This window comes from Rhinoderma darwinii, chromosome 6, assembly GCF_050947455.1.
Source record: "Rhinoderma darwinii isolate aRhiDar2 chromosome 6, aRhiDar2.hap1, whole genome shotgun sequence".
Classification (NCBI taxonomy): Eukaryota; Metazoa; Chordata; class Amphibia; order Anura; family Rhinodermatidae; genus Rhinoderma; species Rhinoderma darwinii.
This window is the reverse complement of record NC_134692.1, coordinates 42,890,794-42,916,328: the sequence shown is the minus strand read 5'-3', so window position 1 is coordinate 42,916,328 and position 25,535 is coordinate 42,890,794. Positions and strand designations below refer to the sequence as shown.

Genomic DNA, 25,535 nt, shown 5'->3' with positions numbered 1-25,535 from the left:
CTGGCCCGGCGACACCTTCCATGGCACCGCTAGCAGCTGCTGCTGCTGCTACTACTGTAGCGACGCCACTATAGCAGAGCAGGGAGGTATCTCCCTGCTCTGCTATGTGCTAGCCGCACTTTAGCTCCTTGAAGGAGCGGAATCCCCGTGTTTTCGGGGATTCCGCTCCTGGACAGAGCGCTTGATGTCTCTGTCCATATCTGGGCAGTGACATCAGGGGAAACTCCTGAAGCGGAATCCCCGAACACATGGGGATTCCACTTCAGGAGTTGCCGCTGATGTCACTGTCCAGATCTGTCCGGCCCGGAACGGAAAACTTTATGCAAACCGGCCGGGCAAAATGGCCGATTTTACCGGCCGACACTCGGGCGGGACCCGGTCGTGTGAATCCCGCCTAACTCATGGCAGAACTTAAAGCAGTTGTCTGACAAAAAGAAAAGCTATTTATTGTTTTGCATTTGCAAAATAAAATAAAATTGCTAATATACTTCAGTTTTCAAACCTGCACGAATTGCAGGTTTTCAGTCCGTGTCGCGTGGACGCGGAAGTTCAGATTTTATGTTGTAGAAGTGCGTGGTGCAGTGTCACGGGCTCGGGGGGCAAGGAGATGCCTCCTCTGTGTTGATGACATGGATGGAGGGGCTGGCTGCCGGTCTCTGAATCAGCCGTGACAGAGGACTTCCCCGACACCCAGAGAGGAAGGGGAGCTGGAGCCTGTGATGGAGCATTACAGCTACAACAGCAGCTCCGAACTTCCTGGTTCACACGACAGGGACTGAATACCTGCAATCCGTGCAGGTTTAAAGACTAAAGTATATTAGCAAGTTTTATTATTTTACAAATGCAAAATAATAAATAGCTTCTCCTTTTGTCGGACAACCCCTTTAAAATTCCACTTAACTCCTCATGTGTCCAGTGACTGAGTTTAAATTATATAAAGATAAAATAGTCCATACCTGTATTAGGGGAGATCTGTAGCCCACTGACCTCTTTGGTCAGGCCATTAGTTTTAGGACTGGCGATGGGTGCACAGGATGATGTTGCTCTTGGAGGCCTCTTTCCTGGAACCTTAACTGTAGTCCTGAGGAGATCAATCTCCTTGCCATGGACATTCTGCATGTAGTCCTGGAAGATATGGATTTTTTTTGTTAGAGCGGAAGGTCTAACACAAACTTGCAAACATATATACATAAAAGGTGGTGAAAACTGAGTAAAAATTTCAAGTGGTCCTAATCCTTCACCGTTATCTAATAATGTGCTAACCATTGAAAACCTTAAATGCGAAAATCACATCTCAGTTGTACATTACCCGCGCCATGTAGGCTCACCCTGACAGTGCACAATTCACCAGGAGTAGGAACGGATTATGCTTTTAAAATTTGACTTTGAGCCTTGACTTTTAAATTAGCAGCTTTGCAGAATTAAAGGAGTTGTCCGGGAAGTTTAAAAGGCTGTCTGCAAGCTAGGAATGTGATAAAATTACAATATAAGTATACTCAACTGGTAAATCCCCCACCGATCCAGCGCTGCCACGCCTGTGGTTTCCGCCGGTCTGTTTATTTTTACAGGAAGTGATGACGTCCTGTTGCATCCACGTGACCAATGCAGCCAGTCACTGGCCTCAGTGGTGACGCAAAGTTCTTGCCAGTATTACCCTGAGAGCAGTGATTGGCTGAAGCGGACACATGGATGGAATGAAACGTCTTCACTTCCTGAAAAAGTAAACAGCCTGGCGGAGATCACCAGAGCGGCGGGGGATTTACCAGATGAGTATTACTTATTTTGTTATTTTATCTTATCCCCTGCCTGCAGCCTGACTTTTAAACATCCCATGAAAGCCCCTTAAGAAGTCAATACAAGGGGTTCACTACGGACCACCTTGCTCCCTTCACGTCATCTCTGCAGATGTGAGAAATACTCAGAACAGCACGCATATTACATTTTTCTGGGTTACTACAGTTAAATCTGAATGTCCAGGTGGCAGGGGCAACCCAGTGCTTGAAAATAAACTTTTTTTCTACATTCACAATTAATGGATACAGATCAGATTTCTAACATTACATTGTGTAATTCAGTAGGTTAGATATCGTTTTAATTCTAAATAAAATTTGTAAAATTGTATCCATGGTAACGAAGAATATACTAAAAAAAAAAAAATCCTTCAAGGGTCACACAAAAGCTCTGTTCACACTGGTGTCATGCTTCTGTTTTTACAAGAGCGATGATGGATACAATGGCTCCTTTATGATAAGATTTGTAATGAATCCTTACAGATCTTTTTTTAACTTGATAAATAGTGCAGCATGATACGTTATTTGACTGTAAGTGAGCAACATAAACCTGACGGTAGAGAACTAACGGAACAGAGCCTAAAAGTGCACGTTTTCAGATAACTTCATAACTAGGCTGCACACTGTTTACATATAGCAGGATTATTAAATAAAAATACAAGCAAATTTTTGATCGCCACTTTCCAAAATGATGTTGATAATTGCTTTTTTATGTTGAAGTCTCTCTCCTTCATTCAAACAGCACTAGGCAGTAGGAGCAGGAATGTCCTGATACAGAAGCCATTGACAAAACCATGGTTGCTGGGCTAAGAAATTGTATTCAAAATGTAAGCCTGTCTTACTAGATCTAAAACCACCCACTGCATTATAGAAGCTCTGCTGAACTGTTAAGGAGGCCATACACGTTACATGAATGTCGGCCGAACCTGCTGATTTCAGTGGGACTGTCAGACCATCTAACGTATATGGCGGTGTCCCAAATCTCCCCCGACGCCAGATGTCAGGGGAGAGAAGGATCGGTCTGTTGGATTTCAACATGCCCGATACTTTTATTTGTAAGAGGATACGCCACTGCCAGAGGTGACTGGCATTGGCTCTCAGTATCGGGAATACACGCACGCTCGGCCAATAGCCACCTAAAATAGCTAGTTTACAATAGCAGCCTGCAACAAAAATAAAAAATGAACGTAGCTAAGGACTTCAATATAAGTTGAAAATCGGATGTCATACAATGTCATTTTTATGTAATCAAGATTAACATTTAACATTTATACATTAATAAACTATATGGCCAAAAGAATGTGGACACCTGGCCATTACACACCTATATGAGTTTGTTGGACAATTAAATCCCAAACCATGTGTGATCATATGGAGTTGGGTCACTTTTGAACAGCCTCCACTCTTGTGGAAAGGTTTTCCATAAGATTGTGAAGTGTGTCTGTGGAAATTTGTGTCCATTCAGCCAAAAAAAAAGCATTTGTAAGGTCCGTCACTGATGTTGGACGAGAAGGTCTGGCTCGCAATTGGCATTAAAATTCATTCCCAAGGTGTTGGATGAGGTTGAGGTCTGGGCTCTGTATAGAGCATTTGAGGTCCTCCACATAAAACACATCCGGGGCACAGTCATGCTGGAACAAAAGAGGGCCTGCCATGAACTGTTGTTACAAAGTTTGAAGCCCTCGATTGTCTAATATGTCTTTGTATTACGTAGCATTAATATTAGCTAAAAATAAGGGGCCTAGCCAAAACCCAGAAAAATAGCCCCAGACCATTATCCCTCCTCATTTAAATTTTACAGTAGGCACTATGCATTCCGGTAGGTAGCGTTCTCCTGACATCTGCCGAACCCGGATTCATTCATCAGACTGCCAAATAGTGAACCGTGATTCATCAGTCCAGTGGTGGCGTGCTTTACACCACTCCAGCCAGCACTCGGCATTGCACATGGTGCTATTAGGCTTGTGTTTAGCTGCATGGAAATCCATTTCATAAAGCCCCCCGACGCGCATTTCTTGCGCCGACGACACTTCCAGATGTAATTTGAAACTCTGTAGTGAGTGATGCAACAGAGGATGGGCGATTTTTACATGTCACATGCTTCAGCACTTGGCGCCCCTGCTCTATGACTTAAGCTGTTACGAATAGACACGTCCAACTCACATAAATAGCACTTACAGCTAACCACGGTAGAGCTAGCAGAACAGAAATTTCACTAACTGACTTGTGGCCAAAGGTGGCATCCTATAAAAGTGTGCCTTTAAACTCACTGAGCTCTTCAGTACTACCCATACTACTACTGTTGGTCTATGGAGATTGCATGGCTGTGTGCTTGATTTTATGCCCCTGTTTGCAATGGGTGTAAAGGCCCTTTTACAACGGCCAATTATCGAGCAAACGAATGTTCACAGAACGCTAGTTCCCGATAATTGCCCTGCGTAAACATGGCAATCATCAGTCAATGAACGAGCAAACGCTCGTTCATCGGCTGATTGCATCGTTTTAAATGCTATTATCGTTGTCGGCACCACATCTGTGTAAACAGGTAGATGTGCTGCCGACATGATAAAAATGTATGGGGACGAGCGATCAGAGTAACGATCATTCAACCACATAATAGCTCTCATTGATCAGCGCTTGCTTATACGGTACACGTCAGGCTGTGTAATATCACCTTAAATGCATCACCTGAACTCAATAATTAGGGTGTCCACATACTTTTAGCCATATAGTGTATATCTACATAAGCAAAACATGCAAGCTCGCAATCTATGTCGAGGGTCCTCAAAGACTTGTTTTTTTCTCGCAATGAGGACCCTTGGTGCAGGTTCTGAGCCTGCATATTTTGGCCACAATATCGAATAACTTGTGTTGATTCATTTTATAGGATGTATTCTGGCCCCTATGGGGTTTTAGTTAGTACCAAGCGATGCTCATAGTGCGGTACTGCCCATCTGACTTAGGCCCCATGCACACGTCCGTATTTTTCATCCGTAATTATGCAATCTGTAATTACGGATGAGATTGCGGACCCATTCATTTCTATTAGCAACAGACACCTTTCTGTACATTTACGGATGTGTGTTCGTGATGTAGAAATGATCCGCAAATATAGAACATGTCGTCCTATTCTTGCCAGAGGCAAACTCAACCACAGAAATCTAAGGCCGCTTCTACAATTGCGGACAGCTACGGATGTGCTTCTATATTTGCGGATCCATATTTGCATACAGTAAAAACCCTTACGGTCGTGTGCATGAGGCCTTAAGTATGGCCAAGCAAGCATTGCTACTCTTTTTTAGTGATATATTAGAGATCTAAAGTACTGTTGATCCTGAATTTGTTAATATAATGCCAGACCTATTGTAAAACGTATGCAGGTGGAGTGGTAGGGTAGGATTAATATACTACTAAAGAGGACCTGTCTTTATTAAATAACCATAACCGTGCTGGTACATCTTTTCTTGGAACTCTGTGTTGTGACATTCATCTGTTATTTCTCCTGGAAATGTTTGAATAAATTGACAACTGGGTGCTAACATTCCCCTTGTGTGTCCATACAGGTACTATGTGTGCTGATTATCCGTGGAGAAACATGCCTTACTGACAAGAGGACTGGTAACACCCATTGTCAATTTATTTATATATTTCGTGAAGGATAACAGAGGAACGGCACAACACAGAACTCTAAGAACAGGTGCTACAGAATTGTTATTTTATAGGGAACACAAGTATTTACTAGATAAGACATGTCAGGACAGATGACAGGTCCCCTATAGGGGTCTGTGGAAAGCTTAGTGAACGGTGCAGCTCGTTGTCCATAAAACACACAAGAAATCTAGGATTCCTCCCTGGTCATACATATTGTGGATCAAATAATTATTTAAAGGGGCACACTGTCAAGTGTTACTTATTCCAAGCTGGCCTGATTTCACCATTGAAACACCAGTAACAGGCTGTGTCCTGGTTCTCAAATGCAGATTCTTCCCCAGCCAACATCAATACAAAATCACTGATCAGAGACAAACAGCACAAGATCAAGGTACATGGCCACTTAACAAGGCTCGAGGAGGAGGCAGCTCAGACACTTGTGAGATTAAGAACATTTAACAAGTCTCTGGGGTCTACTCCAGGAACCCCCTCCCTCCCTTCCCAAGCCCCTATCCTGCCCCTCTAAAACCTGAAAAAGCCATAATTGCTAAGCTATTAGCATGTTCTGCTCTCTCTGTCGCTAATCTCTTAACATAGGAAACAAATAAACCCACACGAGTGGGGAGATTATCACTAAGAGTCGCTGGCCCTGTCCTGCACATCACTCAGCTATTGAGACCTCCAGCATTGACTGGAGCCCAGAATCTATGTGATATAGATAAATAAGCTGAACATACTTTGAGGATGTAATAAAGTCCTCTCTGCCCTATACAAAAGAACATGTAGGTCTATGTATATATATATATATATATATATATATATATATATATAGGTCTATAGGAAACTGCATTGTACGTATGGTTTAGAAATGGATCTCCTTTTGTAAACTTCGGCCATTCATCAGATCCTAAAATTCAAAGTGAGAAATGCGTCCATAAAGAGGAGGCTCGCCTTCTTGTGTTCCTTGGTATATTATATCGCTAGTCATCTTAACTCTTCTACCACCAGGACTGTGCATAACATAGCACAGAAACAGATGTACATATTGTTTTACAATGCATTGCCAGCCCCCCCAGATCCACTAAGGAAAGGGTTAACATTGCTTCCCCTAATTATGTTGCATCTTATTGCCATACACTTAATTAGCTGCATTAATGTGATTTCTTTTTACATAGGCAAGCAATTAAGGGCTATGATTGAGTTTCATTCAATTAGCCTCAACAAACATGCTAATTGATGTCCCAGATGCAAATGAGATGTGGTGAGATAGAGTGGCGCACACTGCGCAGTGGGAGGGGGGATCTTTGCTGGGAGAGTGGGGTCTCCGCGGGGTCTGGCTGCTCTCTTGCACCCCATGATTGTCATCTCATGGGGGCCCTGCTCTGGGACTGGGAGGGGAGCAAGTGGTTTAGTCGCAGGGTAAGGAGGGGTGGTAGAGAGATTTCATCAGACCCCCAGGGCAGCTTCTTCTCAAAGCTGCAACAATTAGCTAGTGCAGACGGTAGGAAAAAAAAAAGCCACATAAGACAATAGCGTACTGCAGTCTGCTGTGCCTATACAAACTTGGGGTTAGGGGTCTTCAGGGTATAGGGGATGGGATTACCATAGCGCTGTATTACACGGATATGAGAATCACTTGCATTAAACAATATTGCACTTTATGTATAACAGACTGTGATGTACGAGGCCATAGCGGACTGACAGCATTCAGCAGGTGCGCTGTATAGTACATAAAACACAAACATATTTTAGATAATTCAGCGGTCTATCAATGTTTAATAAAACAAAACCCTTCAGAATGGCTTCTCTTGTACTAACAACATTTTATGATGTGGATTTGTTACAATGTTACAGACTTACACAAGGGTCATTTTTCTGATATTTAAGCAGGATTGCATTAATATAAGTACATTAACCATTTGAGGACTTTTACCCTGTATCCTAGGTAGTATTGCCAATGCCCCTCCCCAACCGAGGTTTTTAGACATTAGATTCCTCTTGGAGAGGGGGAAGAAAAAAAAAAACTATAACCTCTTGGCATAACGGGCAGAGAAGTGGGGGCTCGCTCGCCTTTTGCTTATTGAGTTTAAGGCATTACACGCAGCAGCACAGAGGGAAGCAACACTAATTTTAATGCCATAAAATGCTCTAAAAGTGCCCCAGGCCCTGGCTACGTGGGAGCTACTTGCACCTAAATAAGACACGGTTCATTTCCTCTGCAGCTTAGCCTAATGTAATCAGCAGCCTGGAGACGTGAGCGCCAGTGAGCAGATAGAGAGGGGGGACACCGCCAGCGGTCCGGGGGGCCGCGGACAGATTGCTGTTGATTAGAGAATTTTTCAGTTTTGACAAGGATGTAATGAAGAGCTTGTGGAGTCGTTCACCAGAGGAGGGGGCAGTTTTCTGGCACGTCACAACTGAAGCCTCCTATTATAGCCAACCAGCAGGATGCACTGACCAGGACACAGATTAACACTTCAACACATGAAATCTCAAGGCCAAATGTAGGCTTAATACACACGCATTAACGTAAAGACACACTCAGGGATTCTCTCATTTACAAACATACAAAACCCACTAATCTGCCCCCAACAAAACTTAAAATCATAATAGAAAACTTCCCACTGAAGCAATAACTACATCACTAAAAGCAAAGCAATCGAGTAAGGCCCCATGCACACGACCGTATTTTCATCTATCCCGAAATACAGTCCGGAAATAAGGATCCTTAGGCAACTGTATTTCATGAATATGTACAGAGTGTCTAAAAATATGGTCGGTATTGCATCCGAATATACGGATCCTAAAAACAGAGGGAGGATGCAAATTATGTCATCAGCATGTTGCATAGCAACGCTTCCGTAAATACAGACGGTATACGGATGCACATCCATAGCCGTCCGTATTTACGGAAGCTCCCATAGACTTCTATGAGAGAGTCCTTGTCTTAATTACTGACAAGAATAGGACAGGTTCTATAATTTTTTCAGCACGGACACCCATCAGTAAAAATACCGAAAGGTCTCCGTGGCCAATAGAAATGAATGGGTCAGTAATTCCTGATGAAAAACATGGTCATGTGCATGGGGCCTAAGGCAGGATTTACCTATCAATAATTCAATTCTATGCGTATTCCATATATTTACTTCCAAAAGTGGGGATTGGATCATATCATGTGAGCTTTCCGTATTTTACATGACCGGATCCGATCCTGCTTTTTGGCTATTGAAGTAAATATAGTGATATTTTTCCCATCAAAACGAATGAACCCTATAGACCCCATAAATAGGCCAAGGGGGACCATCAGGAGCCGTCGTCTGTTGTGTGATGGATCCAGTACTCTATCATTTCCGGGTTTCTGCTCCTATGATGGAACACAAATATCGGAGTACGGGCTCATAGACTTTCTATACACTGATACATTTATTTCCAGAAATAGCCGAACACACACGAAGCAGCTGAGCGCTCATACGAGCACTTCAGCTGCTTCATTCTAGAGATTGGCGGGGGTCTCAGTGCTCGGACCCCGACCAATCCAAACTTCTGACATGTCTCCATGACATGATCAGAAGTTTGTCAAACGCTTCTACTGGCAGCCAACATGTTGCTTAAGAGCTGTCATTCAGAGAATGGTCACTGGAACTATAAGGCCCAGTTCACACAGAGTTTCTTGACGCTGATTTTGACGTGGAAACTGCGTCGGAATCAGTGCCAAAAACCGTCCGAAACCGCCTCCCATTTTTTCCCGCGGCGGTTTTTAGCCATCTGAGGTAAAAAAAAAAAAAGAAGCACCATGCTCTTTCCTGCCACGGCTCCGCCTCTGACCTCCCATTTAAATCAATGGACGGCAGAAAAACGCTGCAAGATTGTGTAGGCAGGTCAAAATCTGTCTCAAAATTTTTCTGCCTGCAAAAAAAAATCTGTTTGAAGAGGGCGTAAAGGGTCAGTGCCAATATATATAAATTGTTACCATTAAAGTGAATGTCTGCATTTGAATAAGAGTAAACATGTAATTTTTTTTTCATTTGCATCCAAAATACATAAAATAGTGGCAGGGGATTTCTCTATCAGAACACAGAGCTTTAACTAAAAAATATTTCAGCACAAAAGTTTTCCCATATTAAAAAACAAAATGGTGCTTAAGGCTGACCATACCTAATAATTACTGTAAGTACATGTATAAATTAAGAACACCTACATACAGTATGTGCTGTGCCACATAGCAGCATGTCTACAATACAATACTGATACAGCAGACAGTAAGACCCCCATCCCATATATCCGGTGATCCGGCATAGTTTCCCTCCGGCGTTGTACAGAACTGATCGTATGCTTTCCTAGGGGATTGATTCCGCTATTAGTTGCATCCCTTTTGACGCTGGATGTCTAACTTCGCCGGACGGAAGAGCGTTGCATACATAATTTGTGGCATCCATCCCACATAGACTAAGTTAATGACGTATATGTTTAACGTATACCATTACACTCTACAGTGATGGATGTCACTGCTAAGGCATTCGTGATAGTCTATGCTTAACATGTATGTCGAAAGGTTTTCCTGGCGTATACGTTAAACGTAGGCCAAAAAACGTAATGTGCACAAAAATACTGGCATGTAAACTGTAACTGTAAATGGAAACGTTTGCACATAAAATATGGGGAGCAGCACAGCACTTACGTGTAAACTGGGGTGATAGGTGAGGACTCCGTTGTCACACAAAGTTACATATTTCTTCTTCCATTCTTTATTTAGGGACTTTCCACTTCGTTTCAGTAGCATACCCTACAAAAGAAAGACAAGAAGTCAAAGAGGCCACAAGAGACCAGAAAATTGTACGAAGAGAAGCTAGCAGGACCACTAACTTTTCAAACCTGTACAATAATGCTTATGTTTTAATTTATTCTAATAGATACATGGATAAGATTGTACATTTATATATATATTTTAAAAAAAACGCGCTCTCCTAGGATCAGAGCATATGCAACTCATTAAAAAATAAAGACTGTGCACAACAACTTGCATGGTAACATATTCCAAAACAAACCGTGCCACCTAGAGGCTAGTCTGACATGAAAAGGTTCAAAGTAAGAATAGCTTTAACCAGCCTGAGGACTTAGGCTATGTTCACACGGAGTATTTTGGGGGAGGAATATCTGCCTCAAAATTCTGTTTGGAACTTTGAGGCAGATATTCCTCTCCCTGCACGCCGATTTTCGCGCCGTTTTTCGCCCGCGGCCATTGAGCGCCGCGGGCATAAAACAGAGAGAAATACGCTTTCTCCTGCCTCCCATTGAAGTCAATGGGAGGTCAGAGGTGGAAGCGCCCGAAGATAGGGCATGTCGCTTCTTTTTCCCGCGAGGCAGTTTTACTGCTCGCGGGAAAAAGACGCCGACGCCTCCCATTGAAATCAATGGGAGGCGTTCTCGGGCCGTTTTTGCCGAGTTTTTCGACGCGGTTTCCGCGTCAAAAAACTCGGCAAAATACCCCGTGTGAACATAGCCTAAAGCAGGAAACAAATTTGTAGAGGATACTTTTTTCTGAATGTGATGCAATATGAAATAGACAAAACAATAAGTGCAATGAGTGCACTAATGGGCCATCACCACACGTGACATATTCTTTTATTCCTTGTGAACATGGTAATACACTAGTGGCGTAGCTGTTACACATTCTATTTTTTCATACATAGTATCTGTACCTGACACACATAGTGAAACATCAGTGCAGTTGTACTGGCTTAATCTACAGAGCAGCACTGGGAATTCTGCTTCATCAACTGTCTTCAATAGAAGCACCATGGTCTTATTTAAGGTGATGTTGGAGCATTTAAAAAAAATAAAAAAAAAATAATAAAAATAATATGATGTTCTCCCAGCAAAACAGAGAATTGGGCATGTTGAAATCCAGATTCTCCCATTTTAGAGGTTGCAGGATCGCCTCAACAGGAAGGAGACTGAACTCGCTTTACTTCTATATAGTAGCAAGTAACTTCTTAAGGACCGCTGAGCGGCAGCAATACACGTCACTGGCCCAGTCAGCCAACGAGTGGCTGTGCACATTCAGGAGCTGCTACTAGCTCTCCTATGAAGAGGCACAGTTCCTGCCCATACTCCTCCAACATTGCTGGCCAACTGTCCTAGACAGTCCCAATTTCTAGGCTCCTGTCTGTGTACTGGACTCCTAACTTTGCTCTACTGCTCCCTTCTGTTATACTTTCCCTCCTTTTACACGAAGCCCTAAACGTTTTGTTCGTTTCTGAGAGATCATAACGATTATTGCCTAGCCTAAATGCAAAAAAAAGAACAATGTAAAAGTCGTTGTCAAACATTTACAATACGTATACTGATATGATCGAATTTGCATTAGAAAGTGGCAGCAAATCTTCGATCATTGCACTGGTGGAAATGTCCATCACATAGAACGATTCTTTAAGCCACCGATTGTTTGTCGGTGGCCTGAAAAATGTCTACGTGTAGACGTAGCTAAAGTCAGTAAAGAACATGGTATATAATGGAAGCAGAGAAAGCGGTCAGTAGCAAAGAGTTCCAGTTTTCAGTAAAGACTCGTGTAATACAAAACTATCATTTAATATTTAAGTGACAAGTGCATTGCCACTGATAGACTAAGCGCAGGTCAGCCATACAGAGCAGGGAGTAAAATCTCTACCCCAGGTATGCTCCCCAGTCTGAAATGAAGCGATTGACATAGAAGGGAGATGTTCTCCCCCCCGGGCTGTCACAACAGAGCGCTCACACTCCTGCATGGGAACACAGTTCAATAGCAATTATTTACCAGCAAAGATTTATTGATCCAGCCCTGCCTGCAGAGGGAGAGGTTGGTGGCGTTAAGGCTGACCAGGGGCACTGAGGCACCAATGATACGCGACTGAGATGATGGAGACAGACTGAAAAAAACGTGCAGAGTTTAACATGTCAGTCCCCATTACATATTGTCAATGTATTTATATTTCTTTAAAAAACTTTGTGTCTTAAAATATCAATATATGTGTCAAAGAAGCAGATGTCCCCTTCATCATGGAGAATGCACATGTCTTTCCTGCCTCTGCAAGGGACTAGTTTATACACGAAAAGACAGTGGACAGATGGGCTGCACAAAACAGGTGCAAATGGAAAGAAAGGACTGTGATGGACATGCTATGTGAATATCTAGTCAGAAGCAAGAGAAGGGTTAACAACCCCATCGAAAACCAGACCCTGGCATGGTCCTCCTTCCAATGTTGTGAACCACTAGGTCTGATGTAGTTAATCAGAATGCCCTAATCGCACCTCTCCACCTTCTGTTGGCAATATATTTGTATCCGTGAAGGTGGTGGTGGGGGTTGCTGAACATTACACTTGAATAGAGCTGTCAGTGGCTCCCATAAGACCAAGCAGGGTGCTAAGAGGGAACTTGTTATTGTCAATGCCCTATTTGCTAAACCTGGGAAACAAGAAAAAAGAAAGAAAACAATAAAAGGATGTTGGTGGCAAGATCATATCACCCCAGTGACCCCTCTGTCATTACCAACATCTCACCGCTGGGAGGACATCACACAGGAGCCGGCTTCAAAGAGCCCTGCACAGGAGCACAGCTAATGACAAGCAAATCCAACTCAAATGCCACTAATTGGCTAAACCGCTCACCTCTCCAGAGCGCAGCAGTAATTTACAATAATAAAGAATCTCACTGCCCTGTGCCTGGCACCCCCTACACATACACACAATGCACATTTTAATAATGATAGATACATTCCAATTTGGGCTAGCGGCAGATATAGAAACACAGAGGAGGGAAGAGGTGATGAGGATAGTGGAAAAAGAAGAGAAGAAGGACGACGGGCAGAGGTAGGAGACAGATTATTTTTCATTTTGTCAACTGGTTCATACGTCTTCCTGCTATAAAAGCTACCAGAGAGTACTGTGTAAAAATAAAGTCTGCCAGGAAGAACTATTAAAAAAAAAATTTTTTACAAAATTTAAAAAAAAAGGAAAAAAGTGTAGATTTATTTTGCCAGTAAAATCGTTCTGTTTTATGCAAACAAAATAATAACACCCCAGGTGTCCCAAATAGGGATGCCCAAAATTACATTTCAGGATAAGATTTAAAGGGGTTGTCCAAAATTAGAAAAAGGGTTTGCTTTTTGCTTCAAGCAAATGTGACGCTGCAATACCACCAGACACTACCCACGGACAGACGTTTAATCCTGGACATCTTCTTTAAAGAGGACCTGGGACCTATCACTTCTCCTGACATGTCTGTTCTAGTAAATATTTGTATTCCCCACAAAAAAATAGTTATTGAGCATCTTTTTTTAGAACTCTACATTGAGCCATTCCTCTGTTACTACTATTAGAAATTTATGAATAAATGGACAACTAGGTGTTACCAGTTGGGGGTGTGTCCCTAAACAGACTGACACTGTCCAATCAGTGCGGACATAGCAAGGGACACACCTCAGAGTGTAGGGACACGCCCCTTGGACAAAGGGGAATGTTAACACCCAGTTGTCTATTTATGCATAAATTTCTAGTAGGGATAACAGAGGAAAGGCAGAGTTCTAAGAAAATATGTTCCCGAATTGTCTTTTCATGGAGAATACAAGTATTTAGTAAAATAGACATGTCAGGAGAGGTGACAGATAATTTTTAAATCTGTCATAAAAGATTCAACCAAACAACACATTTAAAGGGGTTTTTCGGGAATTTGATATTGATGGCTTATTCTTAGGATAGGTCATCAATATCAGATTGGTGGGGTCCAACTCCTGGCACCCCCACCTATCAGCTGATTGAAGGGTCGGTGGCGCTCCATCTACTAGGCATGGCTCTGTGCATTTTGTAGTGGCTATGCCTGGTATTGCAGCTCAGTCCTGTTCTCTTGAATGTGACAAAGAGCAGTGAGTTGCACAGCCACTATAAAAGGTACGGAGCTGTGCCTGGTAAACAACGAAGGGGGATTATTATAATTAAGGCAGTCCATTTTAGCATTTGGTCTACAGTTACATGAACATTTTGCGAAAAAAATACATAGCATTATCTTCACATGTAGGGGTGCAGTTATATTGAGCATTAGTTAGAAATAAGCAGGATAGATGGAGAACAATTGTCTGGTCTTAAAGGAGAAGTAAACAATGTTATGACTTTGGGAAATTGGAAGGAGGGGGTATAATACTAGTGGTGTACGGCCCGGTACCACTTCCATTATTCTAAAACACAATTTCCTACGTATACATTTTCTTCATCTCTAAGTGGATACCAATATCTGAGAGAAATTTCTGAAAGAATTGTCATATGCTTGTTTCTAAGCAGGAAAACTTCACAAGTATTCTCAGCTTGTTTAGAATGGGGTCTTATTCAGAGCAACACTGGTGCTAAACATCTATATTACTTTACTGCATGAAATCCAACCTAATCCATAGAGGTAAGCAAGACCACGTGCCTCCGTCATAAGTTGTGCTGCTCGTTATCAGTGCACCTTTATCAGAAATGGGTTATAACATAAAAACCATTAAGAAGGTGAAACCAGAACCTTGGGAAGGTCATTACCACCCACCCGTGTCCACAATCATTCCAACCTGGGGTCCATTACTATGATGCTCCATCACCTGCCCCCCCCCTGCTGTCCCCTCCTTATCTCTCCCAAGGCCAACAATTAATAGAACCATTTTCTCCCAGCTTGAGACCCACAGGCCTGCTGAAGTAAGCCCCTGCATAACAACTATATTGCATGCTACAATGTAACCAAAAAAAGAACATCAGCCTCTATCTAATGCTAAACTAAAACCATAATTAAAAAATACAAATACTAACTAAAAAAAAACAAAAACAAAAAAAAAACGAACTTAACTATAAGTGTTTGTGCCCTTGAGCCATTCCCTTGCCCCAATGAAGGTCATTCACAGCTTGGCCAACACAGTGGATCAAGCAGCATTTGAACCATATGAAAAACTTGTTGGCACTACATAGGCACCCTCAAAAGGAAGTCTCAAAAAATCATGGGCACTACATGCCCGATTCTTTTCCATGTATAACCCAACCAGTTGACTTGTCATATAGGAAAGAACAAAGGTGCAAAAGGAAGAACCTTCTGTGAACAAACCCTTAAGAGATTAGTATTTTTAAGACCCCCCATCTTTACCATATAATATGAAAAAACCTTATGCATGCTATATACACTAAGGATCTCGGTCTAATTTAATTATATCAATTATAAACTATGAAATATTCCTCATACACATATTTGATTAATGCAGAATTATGAATAAAACATAAAAAACATTAAAAAGTCAGCTTCTAAGTAACGTTTACTTTATCTCTATACATGTATATAATGTATTGATCCCGGAAAATAATTATCACTATAGGTGTGTGTGATTTGTGAACCCCAGGTCTCCGGAGTGGAGTGTATTAAAGCATGGCCAATTGCTTTGTCCAAGGTCCTGAATGCAGCCGCGTATCCCTGTTGTGCCTCTGTGCAGGATACCAGCCCTGCTCCTGCTTCCCTCATCATTAATTCTGTCTCTTCGTTCCCAGCTATCTGCCTCTTGTCATGAAGATGAAAGTGACATTATGCTTCTAACATTAAAATCATTTGATACACAATGTTTTACGAGAAGGACATTTAATGGCTCATTTAGCACAACAGTTATTAGATTTTAGTCAACAATTAAAGGGTGGCAGGATAAAAAAGCAGGGTCTGCTCTTTTTTCGCTCTTCAAAATATACATCTTCACAGCTCCTTACACATGACAGCTCCGGCGCCTAGAACATGAACATTATACCGGAGCTCAGATTGATACCACGCAGCTCGGGAGGCTGCGGCATGCAATCCATAACAGGAACTACTCTCGCGCTTGTTAACTACTTAACTGCCAAGGCACATGAATTTTACTGTAATAAAAGGTAACCTATTCAAACTGGGCGCATTCGTGGGGCAGAATTGGCTTAGAATTATGGCAAATATGTTAGAAGTAAATAATGTTCTGTGTAATATTGTTCAGTGCAGCTCTGACCCACTGGGGTCTCTATGCAAAAACACCCTCAGCCCAGAGGTATCTGCATCCTCGGCATCCCTCAACCCCCCCTTTCCCTCTGACACAATGAGTTTGATACTGTCATTCATCTCTCTTTGCATCTCCACGGAGCGCACATTATCTCACATTGTTATTAGCAAATACAAATGGAAAACAAGGACAGACGCATTTATAACTAACTGGAGGGGCTCCGCGCACCCTCTTGAAGTGCCATACAGACGGTTTGGAGAGCGCCCTGTGATTTTTCACGTCTTTTCTAATCTAACCTGGATTTCATATTCAACATCTAATGCCATGCGGAGTGCCAAACCCAATTTGTTTCATATTCTCTGGCCTTGCACAGTCTGTGCACTTATTTCTGCACCAATAACTGTTGGGCAGCAATTAACACGAGCAAATAAACACAAAACTCCCACGTTCCTCTAACGAGCAGTTTTAACTTCAGTCATTCTCCTTGATAGCGTATGGTACAATTTATTTACAGACAGCGCCGTAATATCAGGGGATCGCTGCTAGTGCTAACTCTTGTTTCTCTATTCACCACACTAATTAAAATCTGTTGATAAAAGATATAAAGGGATGTTAACACTTTCAGTGGCAGTGCTCTAACGACCCGAAAGGAAAAAATAAATAAATCGTACACTTTCAAGGATTGCATTCATTATATATATATGTGTGTGTGTGTGTGTGTGTGTGTGTGTGTGTGTGTGTGTGTGTGTGTGTGTGTTTATATTTGTTGAGATGAGAAAAATAAAGACTACAGTACATCACTATTTCTGCCGACCCTACCGTCCGCAGGGCAGAGACCCACATTCGCTCCCCCCTGTACATTGTCAGCGACAGGAGCTACCCAGAGAGCAGCTAATGGGATTAAACGCCGACTTTAATTTTAATGAACAAAGTTGCCCGTAGCAACATAAGCGGCAGCGGAGGCTCCGTTATCATTAATAAAGCCCAGACAACATTAGAGGCCCGACAAGAGCACAAAATAAAAACGAGAAGAAGCCCCCGGCCCCCTACCTCCCGCTGGGCTAAATTGGCTGCCCAATTTTTCTTAAGTGTCCGCACTATTTAGAAGGCAATTTATTAATTTTTGTCATCCATTGTCACTTTGACAGGCCATCACTTCCCCATCCCGAACTTTACAGAAAACTAATTGAAGGACTGGCAGTATTTATGAGGGATATTATTTATCAATTACGTCTGATAATGATACTCTGCCCTGCTACCTTCCTCAGCCCTCCCCCGCCCTCTCCTCTCCCTGCAGGCCTGGAACGTCACATTGCACAATGACAGACATATTGTACCTCTGAGGGCAGCACGCACAGGGAGAACACCAATCTTTGTGACACTGGATAAGGGACACACTCTACCTAGTTAAAAAATTTCTTAAGAGACTTGCATAATCTTAGACCTTCACCATGCAGGATGGCTGTGCAATGCATCCACTACCACCACCAGTCTATCAAAGACATTATTTATATATTAGCTTAATATGATCATAAACATCACCATAATCAAAAGCATTGCTCAATAGCTAGAAATATCAAGCTCAAAACCATTTAGAGGTCATTAGTTAGTTGCTGAAAAATTATCAACGACCTCATCTAAAAGTAGATTAATAAAAATAAATACCAGATTAGATAAGTAGACCCTTAATTAGTCCGGCATTTATTTTTATTATTCTACTTTTAGAGAAAGTCATTGATAATTTTTCACAGATTCGATTTCCACCGCTCAATGTATCATTTGCCACATAAAATATAGACAGAGACATAAAGATTTTCCCTCAGATGATGGATTTGATATTTATTCAATATATTAATATATATCAAATTTTGTATTGCTCTGTACGGAAAATTCTTGGTCTATTTTGGATAATCGATTGTGGCGTTTACTGTCAGCGGCCAAGAATAATTTTTAAGCACAACTTCAAATCTGTTCCATTGGTCCAGTGGAAACATTATTGGTCAAGCATGGTTATGCGGGAGGATCAGCCTGAATAATCACCTTGACTACGCTGTAAGATTTAATACCAATTCAATTAGAAGACAAGCAAAACGCATGGTTGTATTGCCATCTCCGGATCGAGTCATATCTCCGCCATCAACAATCGTCTTGTAGACGCTACTGTACAGACCATTGTCAATCATACACAAGATAAGAAAAGAGTAGCTTAAAGTTGAAACAAATTGACAGGTGGCACTGTGCGTCCAATCCCCAGAAGAACAAGACTGGCCATAAACACTGGACCTCTGCCTGTACGAGTGAATGAAGAGAAGAGAGATTGTTCACAGACAGAGATGGGTGAGAAGGTACTGTCAGGTGCGGATGAGAGAAAGATACAAGAAAATAAAAGAAAGACAAAAAAGGGGGGCACTCTAGATAATGGAAAAAACAAATTGTAGCGAGAAGATTACGGAACAGAGCAAAGTGCAAAAGAATGTGAGGATGGAGGGAAGGGAGGGAGCAGAGTGTTCAGAGATAAACTTCCCCCTAATCACAGAGGGATCAATCAAAGCCCAGGATTCTCTCCTCAGTCTGTGAGTGATAAGACCCCGAGCAGACATGCTCTGAATGACGCTCATTTGCAGCTGTATTGTTGGTGGGAATGAAGCAGGAGATGGAGCCATGGGTGGCCTTTGTGATGGTGGTATACTGATTCTAGGAGGTGTAGGGCTGATGGACTCTAAACTTCCCCAGCCATTGTTGGGAGATGTCAGGGAACCATCAGGCAGCTACATGAGTGACACAGGGGGGACAGAGCTTGGAGAACTATCACTGCAATGGATCGGAGCATCACCCAGCAGTTCACTCCTTCAGCTCATCTATCATCACCCTGGGGACACAGGGAGGGCCACTGGCCAGACATGGCCGGAGATAAGTGCCTGCAGCAGCCAGGACAAGGACAGAGAAGGGCAGGCCCAGGGGACACAGAAAGACAGAGACTGCGATAAAAAAAATTCTTCTCTACAAGCGTGTTATCTGATGAGGGTTCTGGGTAATTAATTATAAACTCAATTACCTAACGCTTACTTCAGCACTCTCTATTCATTAAGAGATAAAGCTTGACTTGCTGATAAGTTTCTGTTTCCCTACAGTGGAGGGCTCAGAGTTGTTATATTACCAGGAACATGGCAGAGGGGGCAGTCACAGGGGCTCGTACAGCACCAGCAAAAGGGGGCGAGGAGTGACACCACAGATGTACGATTTACTATGGTTTTACAATAAACCCTTCTGTATAGAACGTATTGTCAGAAAATAAAAATTTATTTATAGTTATGGATCAATATTAAAAGTAATCCTTCTTTACAGGAAGCATGGCACGTGTGAGGTAGATTCCAAACAAGGTTCGAGATGGGTCACTCATTGTGAAGGCGCTCCTGTACAGGGGGGCCAATTTCCAGAGAGGCTTGTGGTGGAAAAGCAACTTCACAGTTTTCGGAATAAAAACGTATTTGTTTAAAATAATATACATGCGTGAAAGACACAATGCAACGCGTTTCGACCTAGTACATAAGTCTTCATCAAGCATATCTCATAGGAGGTAGAGAAGTAACCTGTCCCAAAAACCTGACATCTATTTCTTCCATGAGATGTGGAAGACAGAATTCCAGTGTCCTTCTCGCAGGGAGTCGTGACGGCGGGTCGTTAGTATTCACGGGAATAATTAGGGCTGCAGTTAATTTCATTAGAGGCTCCGCTGCTAAATGAAGCAGATTATGAGACACCTTTTTATTACAAGCCGTGAAATTACAGCCTGTCAGCTGCCAATTGCAGACTAAAACAAATGAATTACAGTGTAAATAACGCAGGGAGGAAGAAAGGGCCTGAAACATGCGGCTGATGAAAGGAGGAGTTACGACACCTGCAGCTCCGCAGGAGACATGTTACCCCTTCAAAACTCCCCTCAAAATATAGAAATTAACCCTAACAAAATACAGATCTGCCCTGCAAATCTTACCAGGAAAATGGGTATGTTGGCAGTTCAACCTTTTGAGTGCTGAAATACAAGATGTGACACTGCAATCAGGAATGTGCAGTAGCGCTGTTCACAAAAAAGATGTGAAGTGCTGGCCTTAGAAGTGGGAATCAAAGTGATTTATTCACTGTAGGTTTTGCAGACAGATTTGTGCAGTTCTTCCACTCACTCCTTCAGCCCATGTGGGTCTGTACTTGACATGATAATAGCCATTATTACTGGTAATCAGTCATTACTGGGAGGAATGGTCTCTACAGGTGAGGTACTCGGCTCTATTTGCATGATTACATTAACGCCCCTGAGCTCTGAACCTCCAACCTGACTGTCATCCTGCGGCAGTGCTTTTCATTTAATTCTCTGGGAGACAATAAAATGGCTGCCCAGTTTTTTGCACGAATGAACTTGTGTGCCCCCCCCATTTAGCTCAAAATGCTGAGAGCTTTAACTTTTTATTACCAGATGCCAACAATATTATAAAATGGGATGGCCAATAGGACTCTTTTCTCAGGCTAAGGCCTTATTCACACGAATGTTGTGTACGTCCGTGTGGCGGCCGTTAAATTCTTGAATGTAGTGTGAATGTATGTTTTTTTTTGTTGGGCATTGGTTACCGACACCTTCGTCGTCCTGTTCTAAATAAATCTTTTGTATATCAATACAGTGTACTTTCCTTCACATTCTACTTACCGATTACTGTGAATATGTCAGTATTGTTGCCTCAATTGTTGTCATTATGTTATGGAATGTAACATTTTCTGTACTTGTTTTTGTACTGCCAAAATTGAAAATAAAACTGAAAAAAAAAACACAACAAAAAAAAACATCCGTCACGCATGTATTTCAATGGGGCCGTTGTTTTAAAGGACCGTGTGAAGGGTCCGTTGAAGGGTAGAACATGTTCCATTCTCACAGATCCCTCAATAGACCCAAGTCTGAGGGATCCGTGAAAACGGGTCCCGCATGTGTGCAACTCGGATGTGAAAAACGACAGTTTTTCACGTCTGAGTTTTCACTCTTTAGTGTGAATAAGCCCTAAGGGTGGTTTTACATGTTATGATTCCTGCCCTGTAATGAACAACGATCGACGATAACATGTGGATGAGTGCTTGTTTGCCCTGTTATATGGGGTCGGTCCCATACAGTTTGCATCTTGTTGGCAGCACATTCCCTGTTTACACGGGGAGATCTGCCACCTACAAACTATAATTTTTTGGGCAGCATAAAAGATCTAATCCGCTGGTAAACGAACATTTGCTCTTTTGTTGGCTCATCACTGCCATGTTTACAAGGACCAATGATCAGGAACGACCATTCATAAGTGGGCTCATTTGCCACTCATCGGCCCGTGTAAAAGGGCCTTTTCTCAAACTGTTTTAAGTAATCAGTGAGAAAAAAAAAATCTTATTTCACTCCATATAAAGTCTGAGGCACGATGCTGTAAACAATATCAATAATATGGCGGTACGCATAAAGCCAAAGAAAATAATACGACTGCATAGGTTTACGAATTGCGTTCACGGTTTCTTAGGGGAATTTTATTTAAAAAAAAAATAGGAAGGAACATGTCACACATGAGATCATTTACAACAGCTATTTGCGGTCATATATTTAGAAAACGTTTGTAATTTTATTTTATACATATGAGGCACAATGACCAACATGTTATAACAAGTCTTGAAAACATAAAAAGATAAAAAATGTCCCAAACAGAACATATGTATGTGTGGCCTGTACGTGTACCATTTTTATAGGCTAAATAACTAAATTTACCGTCACCGAGACTTTATACAAGAGCCCCAACATGTTTTCCTGCTTTGTACAATGGGCCTGAACCAATTCTCTGAATCCCTGAATAATTCAAACACAATCCGTGTGCCATTCTCACCATGACATTAGAATGATCTATGGAGAAGCTGTGTGGCGGGCACAGTTACCTTCAGGGCATACAAAGACATGCCAGTAATTACTGGTATCCAAGTACAAGAGTGGAGAAGCAGGACTTATGGGGTTAATCTGCACAGAAGTCCTGATCCGGTGTAATAAAGGAGGCTAAATGTGAATACAACCTTGTTTATGAATAATATTAATAATAAAACTCAGTAATCACTCCTGGTAATAATACCACAGCACTTCCTGCGACATGCAAAGGGCCAGGACGCAGTTGTAGTAATCACTTGTCAAGAGCTCAAGGGGCAATTTTAGTGGAAAACTAATGCGATAAACCCAGATCACAAAGTATTTCATGCCTGCAGGCAGCAAAGGGATTAATTTTAAATCAATTTGACTGCCACTAATAATTCATTTCCCATCTGCATAGACAAATATATTTCCAAACTATTGGTGTTGACTAGTCAACATCTGGCTGTATATTTCTGGACCATGCAGGAGTGTCATCTTGACTTCAGCCCTGTTAACACCGGCCTTATTCTGCTTCGTCATATTTTGAAGAAATTTTTTGTTAACATCTTTATTGACGTCAATGGGATTTTTGTGCAAGCAAATGGTAGAATATGCTGTCTTCGCTAGGGGCAGAACAGAATTGAGGGGTTACTATGACTCTCTCTGCCCCTCTACGCCTTAGGCCTTATTCACACAGGCATGTCAGATTTGCAGCCACAAAAACGGAAAACAATTTTTCATGCATATGACGGTCCGTGTGGCATCCGTTTTTTCGTCTGTATTTCTCCTCTGCAAGCACTTCCTGGTTTTATTTTAATTTTTTTCTCTGCATTTCTTTAGCAACGGATGAGTGAAACATGGACAGCGCACAGATAGAACACACGCTTTGTGAAAAAACACGGACGTGTGAATAGCCCCATTGAATTGCACTGGTCAGTGTACTATCAGTTATTTAAACGGACAGCACAAGGATGTAAAGTTCGCAGGTGTGAATAAGGCCTTACCCACATTAGATTGATGGTAACTGTTGTATAAGCTTCTATCCAGCGGCTGCTGTCAATCAAATGTAAGGGAGGCGATAGTAGGCAGGCTAGCGCTGCTGATTCATAGGCGACTTTCACAAGGGCGAATCGTCAGTATTTTGCATTTGTAAGCCAAAATCAAGAGTGGAACATGAAAAAAGTATAATGGAAAGATTAGGCACTTTTCTGTATTTTGGACCCACCCCATGACTTACAAAAATTGATGCAAAATACTGACCGATCTACGCCGGTGTAAAAGTGGCCATAGGAATTAGTCTGGTGTATTACTTGTAAAGGTTTTTTTTGACAAAGACTTAAGCAGCATTTTCTATTGATAGATTCTGTTTGAATTCAATAAAAGGCATTAGGGTTCTGTTTCAATCCATTAAAAATGAATACATCAGAAGTCTTGACGTCAGTGTGACTAAAGCCTTACAAGACTATCAGCGGAGACACAGATTTATCACATGAACATGGATATTTGACTAATGCACTTTTATGTGGAGTCCAGAGAAGCAGAAGTAAGCATAGGTGATCATGACCATGAAACATTGACTTTAGGGCTCATGCACACAGTACAGCCATATGCACGGAGCTTGTAAGGTGGCACACAGAGTCCATATATTCTCCCCTATGAAGAGGTTTTTTTTAGGAAGAATTCCTGCACAATATGTTGCCATCGTACGTAGCAGAGGGAACCCTGTTTGCTGCTGTATGGTGCCGTATTACGCAGTTAGGCTATGTTCACACGGGGTATTTTGCAGAGTTTTTTGACGCGGAAACCGCGTCGCAAAACTCGGCAGAAACGGCCCGAGAACGCTTCCCATTGATTTCAATGGGAGGCGTCGGCGTCTTTTTCCCGCGAGCAGTAAAACTGCCTCGCGGGAAAAAGAAGCGACATGCCCTATCTTCGGGCGCTTCCGCCACCTTCCCGCAAATATACAGGAATTTGTCAGTGGTCAATAGAAATATAAGGGTCCGTAATTACGGTCCACAATTACGGACTAAATTTACGGTCGCGTGTATGGGGACTAAATCTGTGTCAAGGTGGTTCTGATAATATTAGATTTATTATAAATGCTCACGGAAGTATATAAATTTGGCGTATCGGCACTTGCGCCACACTGTGTCAGAACGCCTTAAAAACTTGACCGCCTCCGTTTAAACAATCATTACGTGATAAGAAATACACCATTGATTTGCGACAAAAGCTAACTTTGAAATTTAATGCAAATGGCCCCATAGACTTCTGTACAGCTCAGAGGTTGTATGGAGCTGTAATATGGCCGTGTGCATGACTTGGATCACACTGACCATCTAATGTCCATGAGGACTGTCCGTTGCTTTGTCCAAAGGCGAATATCATGGGTAAAACATATTGAACAAGCTTAACGTTCTACATCCAATTCTATTAATTCCTCAAAATCTGCCAACTTTGCCTCCATAGAATTAAAGGGAACCTGTCATGTCAAACATGAAGTCCAATCCGCTGGCAGCATGTTATAGAGCAGGAGGAGCAGAGAGGAATAATAAATGGTTGTGTGTGAAAAGACACAGGATAACCTATAATTTATTGATTTAAAATCTTGCTAACTCTGGACTGCATTTTCAATGTGACAGGTTCCCTTTAAGAGTCCAGTGGGATGCCTACTCATTGATTGGCAGCTATTTCTGTATTCACATTCATAGAGGGAAAGCTGTCAAGCAATGTTTAAGTCCACCCACTGGACTCTTTAGCCGACAGAGAGCAGGGATCTAAATGAGAAAAATTACCAGTTACTGATTGATATATAAGTTTGTGCAAAAACAATCTTCTCATCTCCTCCCACTCTCTAACATGCTGTCTGAAGAGAGGACAACATGTTCAACGTGACAGATTCCCTTTAACGTGGACATTCAGCCAAGTCAAATAAGTAGGGGGGAATCAAACATTTCAGGTGTGGGCTGGAAAAGGTTACAAACAACGATTATTTTTTCTACGCTTTCCATTAGCCCACTTTAGTTCAGTAAACAAATAGATTCCAAGTATATGGCATTTTTATGGATCTGAGGAATACAGATGAAATCCCATGGGACAAGTTAATAAGTATAAAAGTAATTAGACAAAACACAGTTAAAGAGCCTTTGTCACCACATTATAAGTGCCCTATCTTCTGTA

At 42.0% G+C, this 25,535-nt stretch overlaps 1 protein-coding gene and 1 long non-coding RNA gene across 9 annotated transcripts in view; one reads left to right on the top strand and one right to left on the bottom strand.

Moving 5' to 3' along the window:
* The window catches only part of LOC142655449 (uncharacterized), a 136,041-nt gene extending 125,620 nt beyond the window's left edge, over positions 1-10,421 (top strand). For both annotated transcript variants that reach the window (XR_012849492.1, XR_012849493.1), the window contains 2 exons: positions 5,354-5,487; positions 10,195-10,421. This is a non-coding gene — a long non-coding RNA (uncharacterized LOC142655449). The remainder of the gene's footprint in view (positions 1-5,353; positions 5,488-10,194) is intronic.
* Positions 1-25,535, bottom strand: part of AGAP1 (ArfGAP with GTPase domain, ankyrin repeat and PH domain 1) — a 363,380-nt gene that overhangs the window by 81,963 nt on the left and 255,882 nt on the right. For all 7 annotated transcript variants that reach the window (XM_075829607.1, XM_075829608.1, XM_075829609.1 and 4 more), the window contains 2 exons: positions 10,120-10,224; positions 957-1,125 (listed from right to left, as the gene is read on the bottom strand). In XM_075829607.1, the coding sequence (XP_075685722.1) occupies positions 957-1,125; positions 10,120-10,224 (274 nt within the window). The remainder of the gene's footprint in view (positions 1-956; positions 1,126-10,119; positions 10,225-25,535) is intronic.